We start from the raw sequence: 12,285 nt of genomic DNA, 5'->3' as shown, positions 1-12,285 counted from the left end.
AATAATCTGTAAGGCTTGTAGAGGAATGCTCCTCATGGTTTGACACACACCATTCCATAGGCAGGACATCTACGAACAAGAGGAAACCTAGGACAGGATAGCACTAACATTTTGTTGGCTGCAGAGGAATGAATTCAAGCCTGGCCTGAAACTCCAGAAAGTTGCCCTCAATAAGAAAAAAGGTGGTTACACATCTTGTGCTTCTTCCAGCTGTAGGAGGTGCCACTTTCCCAACATAAATGATGGATGCTGCAAGACCTCTAGAATGCAGTTATCTCGATAACCAGTATATAGCGGTTGTTAGTGACTATATACACATTCTTAAAGAAAGCTAGGAACTGTAGTTAAGCGTTTCAGGTAAGATATAGTTTCTTCCAAATGAGCAAACTGGCACAAGAACATTTGAAGAAAGTCCCTAATTCCAGCGTAATGAGGAAGCAAAACCTACTAACACCAGGACAAAGGATTTCACTTAGTGTTGAAACAGAGTAAGTTACTTATTGTCCTTCCCCCTCTGAAAGTTTGAAGAAAGTGAGCCTGATAAGTTATCAGACAGCCATCCCAGACAGACAAATGCCAAGTGTGATGAGAACATATCTTCTCTGAGAGTGGGTATAAATTAAGGAGCGGAGCAATGAGCCAGACAAAGATGAAGAATTGAGAAGATGTAAGATCTAGACAGGTTGGGGTTACACCAGGAAGAACCTCACTTGAGGTCTCACCTCACAGAACAAAGAATTGCCAGGGAAGACTGAGCACTAGAAAGACCAGTAAGAACAACACTGGTACAACATATCACCACTGATGGACTCCACTCAGGTACAGCAATGGTATCATCGTATTTCTAAAAAGATGGCTGCAATTCTGCAGGGAGAAATACAAACCATGCTGAATATGGGAGTTATTGAACCAACCAACAGTGAACAGGCAAGAGTCATAGCACCGGCCCCAAAGAGATGGGAAGATCAGAGATATTTGCAAACTAAACACAATACCTAAGTCTGATACTTCGCTCTAAAGTTAAGATTTGGTTCAATTTTTCTACATAAAGCAAAACCCCTTTGTTCTCCATAAATAATGGAGCTTATCTCATCCAAATTCTCAGCACAATCTGAGTGAATATTTAATGTTGAAGATTTTCAGTTAGCAAACTGATTGAGAGATTTAATTAAAATTTGTTAAAAATGGCCCCTTTAGCTTAATTCAAGTCTTAAGCTTTTGGGGAAGTTAATCATTTGAGATTAAAAGATGACTACCCTGTAGATTTTAGTTCATCTAAGGGAAAGCTGACTTTAAAGTTTATTATTGGGTTATTTTGATGTGACAATATTCATCCAAGCGGTTTTTTCCTCCATCATGATGTTTGTTGATTAATATTTTTTTATACTAAGTAGATACTCCAGAATCTAAGTTTTCATTTGAAGAAGTTTCTAGCTCTCATTGGTGTGGAGAAAAAGTCTTGAAAATAAGGACTGAGTTTATTTGCTAGCTTCTAAGGAGTTCTTTCACAAGCGGTCGGATCTCTGTGGAAGTGCCCAGGTGGCTCAGGAGCTCCACTGCTTGCTCTGGCCAGTCTGCACTACTTTTCTTTTTGCACTGCAGTCCTTCTGATTGATCCACAAGGCATGATCAACCAAGTTGTTTTGTGGATTACAAAATCTAGGTAATGGGCCAAGAAGTTCCTATACTCCTCCTGTAGCATCCACTGATAGGCCTTTAGAATGTGCTGGTACATCACGCAATTCATAAGACAGGACAGTATATTGGTACAATCTGCAAGGTGTTCTAAAGGCAGTATACTTGATATTCAGAGGGTAAGGATACTCAGCAAATACCCCTTACTCAGAACAAGAGTGCAGATAACATTTTGCTTTCACAATTCTTATATCACAATACTACAACAATGTGTATTAGTTAAGATTGCTACACACAACATACAGGACAAAGCCACAAAAGCAAAAGAAATCAAAAGTTAAACCAACCAACAGTACTATTCTCTATGCAGAGACGCCTCTCCACTAGCATAACTACCCTAAACCAAACCCTCAACTCAGCCCCAGCAGGGAGACCAGCCACCTGATACTCACCTGACCTCACCAATCTGGAAGAAGAAAGTTTTTGCAAAACTTTGTACAGAATGGGGTGGGAATCTAGTCTATTTGTGCTGATGGCGGGAGTATGGGCAAGGGGTGGCTAGAAGGCTGGCAGCACTACTTGTGGAGAGTTAAGGCTCTTCGTCTTTTTCAGATTTTCATCTTTTTTGCCTCTTTGTCTGTTTCAGAATGAATATTTAGTGTAACAGGGAAACAGCCAATGAGGAAGGATAGGACAGAAACCCTGCCTGCTGTCCCTGGTTTTAGGGTCCAAGACTGATGTTTTCAGAATAAGGTGGGCTGGAATTCCCTTCTTCCTTCAGTAATGCAAGGGTTAAAGACCTGTGGCCATCTTCATAGGCTTCATGGTGGGAAACAGGGTGGAAAGGAGAAACATGCATATAATAACCCATCTAGAAAAACCGGAGATCATATATCTTGGGCAAACAACGGAACAGAAATACAACCAAGTCCATCTGCAATGGGCAACGAGGAATGGAAGAGGCTCACCACCAACAGAAGATTAAGGCTAATACAGAGAATATGTTGTACCATCAACCTTCTTGCAGCGGGCACCTGAAAATGGACCAAACGGGCCCTAAAATGATTTTACAAACTCATGTCTATGATGGCACTAGAAAAAACTGCCTTGGTAGAGATCGTTAGTCACACTGGCATCTCTACAACCCTAAACAGATCCAAATTAGGTTGGGTTCTGTTTTCCCCTTTGAGCCCAGAGTTGCTCTGAACATCATTCAGTAGATTGAATACCTACATTTTACCTCTTAAATATGAGTAAAGAGGATCAGTCCCATAATACCAGGATAAAGGGACACCAAGTTAGAGGGCAGCACATTTAGAACTAAATGACCCCTTGGAGCTTATAGAACACTTTTGGGGCACCTCTCCTAGGTCACCAAGACAGAGTGGACTCAGTGATGGAGGCGTAGTTTTATAACCATTGATAATGTGCTTAGATCATAGAACCAGGCCTCATGGTTTCAGGCATAAGCTGGTCATCTGCAGGGAGGAATTCCTCCTGAGTCTCTCTGGTCCTGCCCCCAGCAAGCCAGATGCCTCCTGGCATGCCTTGCTTTTGTATATGGACAACGGCAAGCAGTGGGACAGGGGATTCCTTGGCTCTACGTACCTTAACATCAGCAATGAGAGCGTCTTCATCCTCTATGCCCGTGGGAACGCACTTCTTGTGCAAAGGCAGCGACTCCAGCTTGTCCACCAGACAACGTAGACCTTCCAGTTCAAACTGGGTCAGATGCACCTTCCTGTACTTGCAAGGACTGCTGCCATGGGGATCCCAGGCCTGGCCATTGTGGGATCCCCGGCTAGAGTCAGAGGAGGAGTCCATGGACAAGGTTCTCTTGAGGCCTGGCAGGCTCCTGCAGCCTCTGCTTAGTTCATCATAGTCTAGGTTGGCACCATTAGCCACAGGGCTTGTAAGGACTGACCGTCTGGTGACTGGCCGCCTGGGCTCCCTCTCTGCTGCATCATCCTCTTCATCCATGTTCCCTGGCTCCAAGCAGCTCAACTCCATATCTGCCAGTGGGGTGGGGGGAAGAGACAGCAGTGAGAGGAGCAGAATCACAGGCCTGCCAAGCAGATTGCCTACTCCAGATTGAGGGTTTTTTAAGTTAATCATCTGAAGGCAACAGGAAGGAATCTCCCTCAACCACCAGAGAGAGAATGGCATGTAAAACCAGGAAAATGACAAGCTCTTGGACAGAGCAAGACACTGAATAGAAACACCAATGGGGCTGATCTAGAGCGGCCACTGCGGGGAAGTGGCAGAAAAGTAGTTGCACTATAGCCTGATTTCCAGCCAGTGCCACATATAAAGCACCCCTCCCCATCGAGGCTGTGGCAGGAGAAGGGTTGCAGATGCTGCTGTTCCTACAGCTGTCCCATTAACATCTCTGCTCTGTCCATTATTTCACCACATGCCACTGCTGGGGAAAACTGATCAAATGGACATGGAGCTCTTCTATGCTGCAGAACAGCAGGCGTTTGAGAACAGTAGGCCTCCCTGACTGATCATCTTAAGCTTCTGAAGAAAATACTCTCTGAAATCTGCTGGGGAAAAAGGAGTCACGGCCTTTGCTGGAACTCTTTGGGTAGATGTTTGAGCCCTAGAAATGCTACAGCTAGGATGAGAGGCAACCTGGAAATGATTTTCAGATCCCTTTTGAGAGCAAGGTCTCATACATCACCCTTTATAGGATCCTGGCTCCAGCTATGTTGCAAGAGGCCCTGCAACCTTCAACATAAAAACCCATGGACACAGCAATTTAATACAGCACGCCACAAGGTTCTAGGCCATGGGAAATATTTACCCATTATCAGCTGGAGTCTGCCCATGAACACAGCAGCAGGGACCACATCTCGCCTTCCCCATTCACTAGAACCTGCAGACCACTTCACTGGGCACATACACAGTGACAACTTGGGCCAGATTATCTGCAGCACTTTAGAGCAGAGATGGCTGGTCTAATACTTCATGGGGATAAGGGAGAGCTCCAGGCCAGACTGCTGTTTTGACTCTCTGATAAAATCATGCCTCCTCCATCCTGTTTGCCCTCTTCCCTAGCATTGAACAGGATTCCCTTAAATGCGGCTAACAGGAAAGACAGGAAGTGTGAAATTTGAGGAAGTGAACCTCCTGAATCCCCCCATTCTGCTGCGTTGCCAGTGAGGGAAGTGGAAAAAACGGCTTCAGTCTGACAAGGAAGAGCTGGGGCCAACCAGCTGTTCTTACCCATGGTGAGCGACTCCTTCTGGAAGTCCTTGGTCAGGTGGGAGTGGCTGGTGATGCAATAAACATAGCGTTCCAGCACATACCAACACATCTCATAGTAGAAGGGGTAGCGAAACTTATTTGGGACCTGCCAAGGGGTGAAAGAGGCAAGACAAAGCTCAGGGAAGGGATCAGTTACACTCCAAATACAACCAAAAAGCACAGTGACGGCACTCCAAGCACAGCCACGCTGGTCCCAGAATGATCTTCTGGGAGGTGGGAATTGCAGGTACATGGAACAGCATATAAGAGGAGTGCTTCCAGAATCCTGACATTTTGTCTCACTGCAGGAAGCTGCCAACAGGCAATGCAGGCATAGCTCACTCCTAGGCCATTTGCATTTTATTCTTGTTTAGGGTCATGGATCTGTGCTACACTTGCCCTGAACAAACCCGCCCACCCATTATTACACGAATAGTAGCAAGGCAAGCACACTACACAACTCATTAGCTGTGAATACTGCACTTCGACTCACCCCAAGCTAAAATCTTACGTAAGTTACGTGTTCTGAAGGATGCTTAAGAGAAGGGAAGACTATTGCCAATAAGAGTCTTAGTGGTGCTTTTGCAGCTCCATGTTAGGAACTGTGTGCTATGCCCAGCAAGTCCTGAACCCACTTCACAGCAGTTAACTGGTAGGGATGCATGAGCTTGCAGATCCAAGCACACTCACCAAAGGTCACAAGAGGCTTTTGGCCGCAATAATCCCCTCTGCCTGGTCAAAACTTAGCAAAGCAGCAGAGAAGGGAAAGTAAAAATGCAGAAGCAACACACTTGAGCAACCCCAGTGACAAGTAGTCTTCCTATTCCTACAAAGAAGGGCTTGGAGATTCCCACTCAGATTTACTGTACCCAGTTCCCCGCTCCTCCTGGCTCTCTCCAGCCTCAAGCAGGATTGGAACCGGTGCCCCAGAAGTTAACGCCCCCATATCCCATCATCCTCCCCACCCCCAAACCAGCCATTCCTCCCATTTTAGACACAGTAAACTGGAGACAGATCTTTTTGGAAGCCTGGTAGCCTGTATTTCTTCCCTGGCATTGAGGGAGAGTCCCTGATCACAGGTCACCGTCAGGCCTTCCCAGTGGTCCTTACCCGTGTGCGGTCTTCAATGCTGTAGATCCGTAGCTGCATGGGGATGTTGAAGCTGTGCAGGAAGTTCCCCCCGAAAACCAAAGTGTCAGTGGGAGTGTACACAGCATGGATCCAACCTGTCAAAGAAAGGTAGAGTTCATAGGCCAGGTCTGTCTACAAATACATGGATGAAGCATCCTCACACACCTTACCCCTACTCCAGCTGGCTGATCCCAGCTCCTGGAAGGATGTTAACAGTGTGTGCCTGGGGGTGATCATCCCAATCTTAGCTGCTCTAGCCACCTGTCACTCACTCCCGTTCCTCCAGCAGCATCTTCCTTCCCTCTTCTACCTCTTCCTCGTCTTCACCCAACCTGTTACTGTTAGATTAAACTCTTTGGGGCAGAGCCTGTCTATATCAGCATGGCACCTAGTTCACTTGTGGTCTCAAAGAAATAGCCTGCAGTCTACCTCATCCATGTAGAAATTACCATGTTTCTGATCACACTAAGTTCTCCAGTATGATGTGACCTTGATCATGGGTTCCCTCAGTGTGGATAGGTAGATAGCTGTCCTGCTCCTTGTCTTTACCCAATTTGCTCCAGTGAAAGTTTGCAGTTCTCCATTTTGCATGCAGGCCAGCTATAGACCCTAAGTCAGTGGTTCTCAACCTGCGGCCCAATCAGCACACAGCTGCAGCCCATGTGACATCCTCAGGGCCATAAAGGCAGTATTGGATGTGGCCCACATACAACAATGGTAAACAGATTGAGAACCACTGCCCTAAGTCAAACAGGTCAGTGCCATGAGAAAAAGTGGAGATGGGGTATATGCTGTTTACTACACCAGCAGATCTAGAATGCACAGATGTGCTCTGCAGCGATGCCTTTTAAACAGTGGTCTAAATCCCTGCTCCTTCTATCTTTTCCAAAGGTGCATGTAATTCTCACTCTTTCGTACCATTAGTACTCTTTACTCACACAGCTCACTCTCCTCACTGAAACCTTCCCATAAACAGCAGGGAGGAATTTACTTCCTTCCAAGCTGCGGCAGCCCTAGTTCAGGGACATATCTACCTCCAACCCCACTGATTCCATCTTTTTCCTTTCCCACATAGCTTCCTATCATCCAATCTCTTAGGAAAGCCACCTCTGCAACATTTGGCCTTAATACCCCATATTCTTGCCACTTACCTCTTTTCTTCATATATCTTTCAGGTGACCTCCATCTGTTCTCTCCTTTACAAAAATATCTCTCACTTACGACCTTATTTGTAATCTTTCCTTTCACAAAAGAAGTCTTAACTTTTCTCATCTCTCCGACCACCTCTTAAAAACCAAACCCTTGACAGATTTCAGCTTCGTTTCACTGCAACAAGAGCCCTCCTCTGCCTCTATTTAGTTGCTAGGCATTATGAACACAGCTGAAAAACCTTGACACGTGGTATTCTCTATTTCTTGCCCCCAGAAGGAAGCTGCATGTGGTTATTTATGTGCTTTTATTAGTGAAGGCAGGGTAGAGTGTGGCTTGCATTTGGGACGAAGTAGTGATCCCCTAGATCCTGCAAGAGCTCCATAGTCTTGGACCAGCCCTTGAGAAAGCTCTGTTTTGCTCAGACAAGCTTTGACCTTGCCAGTAGACCATTCCATTTGCCAACAAAGCCCAGTTGACTGTGTTCATTTTCAAGACTTCCCAGACCCAAATCATTAAGAGTCTTGAAGATAAAGGTTCAGATCTATAGGTTTCCACAAGAATCAACTCTCATATTTCTCCATTATCTATCTTCTCTCCATGTTCTTGTCTTCACCTTCTCTACCACTTACTTGGATCACACTCAGCTGTATATTTAAGGACTTGACATCTTTCTTTTTTACCCTCTGCCTGCCTTTGCCAAGTGAGTCTGAAGCTTTGTCTCAGCTCCTTTTAGCTGAATGTCTCAATGTCTCAGAGACAGAAGGGTTTCTCTTGAACTGATGGACCAACTTCAAAACCCACTTCTCATTTCCTTTCTCATCTGCTTAGAGCTCCCAAATGATTCCACAGTTCCTAGCCCTGGAACCATCCTTGCCGATGGACTCTTTTCTGCCACATTTTTTGTACTACAAGTCTCTTCCACACTACTGCATCATCATTGCCCCCACTACACAGTCAGCCCTCAAAGTCTCATGATCCTCTAACCTTCACTCCTGCAACTCCCATCTCGATGCTTCCAACTATCCCGATTCCAGCATCTGTAGGATGCCACTGCTGCTGCCGCCACCGTCTCACACACACAAAGCAGTGTATTGCTCATTTCCTAAATACATGCAGTTACCTCCCCCCACCTTTCATTTCAGGAGGCAGGTCAAAACTGGCCTTATTTTAGGAACCTCCACGGAGTTATAGCCAACCAAACCCCCCCTCTACTTCCCTACGTTGCTTCCTCTACCAGGACTAGCTTCCATTTTGCACCTCCAATTCTTCTCACCAAACACCTTCTCTTCAGCTCCTGCCATCTGGAAGAGCCTCTCTCTCTGTCCAGCTCATTTCAAATATTCAGCTGAACACATCTTTCTCCTCTGCCTCTTACTTACTGACCCGTTTTGTTATTTAGATTTAGTACCTATTTAACTTGATGATACATTATGGGAGTTTGTATGAAAGATGCTAGAGAGAACAAAGGTATATCATATTTCCCTCTCTCTTCCAGTGGCTTGCTACCTAGGAAGTTAAGGGAGAAGTCACCCTGTTCTGAATTGCCCAAGTTTTATGGGTGTGTCCCCCAGAGATTCTCCCCTTCCACTGCCTCAGGCTTCCCAACCCCTGGCAAAGACCATATTCCTTTCAAAGACAAGGACAAAGGCACACTTTCAGGGTCCTCCCCGCATCCCCTTATACCTGAAGGGATGACGAACGTGTAGCCCTGCTTGAGCTCAATTCGTTGGCAGTCTGCCACTTTGTCACCAAGAAAGATGTCCCCCTGTTTTCCTGACAGCAGCCAATTCTCGTAGAGCTCCAGGTTCTGGGGCGTTGGAGGGATCAGCCAGAAGATCTGCAAGGTTCAGGATTGTTAAAAGAACTCTACCTATTAAACAAACCCCCCTTCACTCCTTTATATTATTTCTTTCAAGCACCAAACATCCAACTCTTTCCACCCACAATAGGCTCCACATGAAGAGAATGGTTCTAACAGACTCATTAGTAGGTATTCCGTTAGAGATGGCCAGCAACTAACAAGGCAGACTTCATGTCAGAAGGATGAGGCTGAGGACTGCAAGCATCCAGGGTATGTGGACATTCAGCACTTCATCACCTTACAGGGGAACCAAAGTCACAAGAAATACAAAACCCACTGGAGACTCTGGACACAGAAGATGTATAGCAATGGTTTCTGAAGTGCAGTTCTGCTATGGAAAATGCCTATTAGCAATAAAAACTGCTGGCAGAATTATTCTCTTATTAACCTCTGTGTAGCTCTCTACAGTATGCAAATAGTAGTTAGCCATTCCCTCCCAGAAGATAGCAAACAGATCTCACAACCTTCTGGACCAAACTTAAAACCCAATCCATTGAAAAAGTGCTTCAACTACAAGTCTCCAAAGTAATAAGTGTAGTTCAGGCTTAAATTAAGGAGTTCTGTGTTTTACTCATATAGGTGGTGGGCACAAGAGAGGAAAGCGCAGACTCCTGAAGTCTTGCAGTTTGTTGCATGCTTTACTGTTTTTGTAAGGTGCTCAGATACTATGGTAGTACAGATCATATCAATGCATGAGGGAGAGTGGAGTCCAGCATTCTATTCCAAAAGAAGCATTTACTCTGCAGTTTTGATATGATTTTTTAAAAAAAAAATATGAGGTCACCACAAGCAAGCAGCTATGAGGGGTTGTACAAGATATTTAAAGCTGGAACCAAGGTTCCTAAATATGCATGATTTTCATCCTCCTTATAACTGAACAGATCCTTTTGTCTGCAAAATTTGTGATTGCTATTTTTCAAACTGAAACAGATCAAATCTTTTTTGTTTTTAAGTTTTAGGACTCCGGAAACTGATTTTTTTTTTTTTTTTTTTTGAAAGAAATTTGGACAAAAATCACTCATATTTGTGTGCCTATAATAAAGAGCAAGTTGCCTGTTACAGCTGAACACTTTGGGAAGACTTTCAAAATGCAAAGATGAGAGAGTTGTGCACCTTTTGGTGGTCGACAGATGCCTTAGCTATCTTGGGTGTTAGAAGGTCTCCCCCTTCCTGTACATGTCCAACTCCACAACATGTTGTGCATAATAAAAATACTGTTTTTACAAGAAGCAGCTATTACAAATCTTTGGCATACATGACACTGAGACCTACCCTACACGGGAAAGGGTTAAAAACTCCCAGACCAGACAGCTTATACCAACAAAAAAGATCTTTTGCTCACAGAGCCTATACCAAAGTCCCTGAATGAAGTAAGCTATACTGGCAAAAGCATATATGTCAGTATGACTAATAAAAGCCCAAAAGTAGATTTAGAGTAGTTATGTTAGTTAGGGGGTGTAATTTCCCCTTCCCCGCACATCTCTAACCAAAATAGCTATGCTGGCAAACCTTTTAGCTTAGACCTGACCATCTCTTAATTCAAAATATTATCGATAGAAGTTTTTGCACTGGTTTAAACTAAAACCGTGCAAATTTGCGTCTCAACATTTAAGCCCTGTCTACACCAGGGGAAAAGGTATGTTATTAAAACATGATAGCTAACATATATCCCAGACTGAAAAAAGCGAACATCATTCTTGCAGAAGTATTGTAAGCATGACAAGAAGCAATTCTTTCACATTACTCCGCGCTGATAAGGCTTCAACTGGAGTATTGTGTCCGGTTCTGGACGCCACATTTCAGGAAAGATGTGAGCAAATTGGAAAAATTCCAGAGTTGAGCAACAAAAAATGATTAAAGGTCTAGAAAACATGACCCGTGAAATAATTGGGTTTGTTTAGTCTGGAGAAGAGAAGACTGAGTGGGGACATGATGATAATTTTCAAGTACATAAAAGGTTTTACAAGGAAGAGAGTAAAAAATTATTTTCGTTAACTTCTGAGAATGGGTTTAAATTGCAGCAAGGGAGGTTTAGGGTGGACATTAGAAAAAACTTCCTAACTGTTAGGATAGTTAAGCAGTGGAACAAAATTACCTAGGGAGGTTGTAGAATCTCCATCATTGGAGGTTTTTAAGAACAGGTCAGATAAACAATTGTCCAGAATGGTCTAGTTATTACTTAGTCCTGCTTTGAGTACAGACAACCAGACTAGATGACTTATTGAGATCCCTTCCAGTCCTTGCACACTTCTATGATTCCATGTTTTACACATCCTAGAGTAGACAGGGCAAGATGTAATTTAAACTAGCATTTAACACACGTCAGACAGGGTGCTGGACAAGATGGACCTTGGTGTGCCCCAGTGTGACAATTCCTACATGAATGCCCTAGGGTTCAGCTCAAGAAGCTAACACACTAAGCGTTAAGACCAGGTCTGAATCAAGTCAATGACAAAATAGAGTTTCAGGACAAAAAAAACATTTAAAAATACTTTATGCAAGATGAGTAGGCAGGGAGATCTATCACGCTAGGCAGCTATAAGCAGCCACAGATTTGTTACAACACATTATGCAAGAGCCTGCATGAGCTAGGGGATCCAGCTCCCTTTCAGGTGTGGCTGATTTCACCAGCTGAAATATTAAGTCTGGGGTTCCAGACCTACAATTCTTCTATAGACTGGGGGTGGTGAGATCAGAGCTCTGTGGGCTTTTCTGTGCATTTTACCAAGGACTAGATCCTTGGTGATGAAGTATAGACCAGGGATGAGAGACAGTTATGTTTGTACAGGGAAGAAAATCTGGATTATTTAGAGCAGTTTTCTATGCAGGAGTCCATGTGGTGCTTATAAGCCCCACAGGTATCAATAGCCCAGGAAGGCTTCCTCAACACTTATTTTATGTATATCAAACTTTATGCACTGAAATTTATGCTCTATAATATACCTTAAAGATTCTGCTTGGATAGTTTCTTTTTTACTAACTTTTTGCCTTGTACCTTTAAATGTTATAAAAATCTATAACGTTAATAAAGACAGTAACACTATGTCAACAAAGGCTGTGGGAGCAAATGCATGAACTGCACAAAAATGGTTAGACCAGTGGAAAGTCACATTAGGCTCTCAAAGACATTCCACAGCCTAAATCATCAGAAGTGTATTATACAAAGTTGAGAGACTTAATGCTAAAATCAATCAATGATGGTCCAGAGAAATTTGTATCCAGATCCATCCAAGCTTTGATGAAGTTTGACAGGGTTC

The 12,285-nt window shown here is 44.0% G+C and overlaps 1 protein-coding gene across 2 annotated transcripts in view; it reads right to left on the bottom strand.

Moving 5' to 3' along the window:
* The window catches only part of KDM2A (lysine demethylase 2A), a 71,228-nt gene that overhangs the window by 17,544 nt on the left and 41,399 nt on the right, over window positions 1–12,285 (bottom strand). For both annotated transcript variants that reach the window (XM_067532017.1, XM_067532018.1), the window contains exons 10-13: window positions 8,851–9,004; window positions 5,995–6,110; window positions 4,864–4,990; window positions 3,244–3,647 (exon numbers count right to left, since the gene is read on the bottom strand). In XM_067532017.1, the coding sequence (XP_067388118.1) occupies window positions 3,244–3,647; window positions 4,864–4,990; window positions 5,995–6,110; window positions 8,851–9,004 (801 nt within the window). The remainder of the gene's footprint in view (window positions 1–3,243; window positions 3,648–4,863; window positions 4,991–5,994; window positions 6,111–8,850; window positions 9,005–12,285) is intronic.

Source organism: Emydura macquarii, unplaced genomic scaffold, assembly GCF_026122565.2.
Source record: "Emydura macquarii macquarii isolate MOO-44397 ecotype Brisbane River unplaced genomic scaffold, CSIRO-AGI_Emac_v2 contig_3235, whole genome shotgun sequence".
Lineage (NCBI taxonomy): Eukaryota > Metazoa > Chordata > Testudines > Chelidae > Emydura > Emydura macquarii.
The sequence above is the reverse complement of the archived record's forward strand: the minus strand, read 5'-3'. Positions and strand labels throughout refer to the sequence as shown.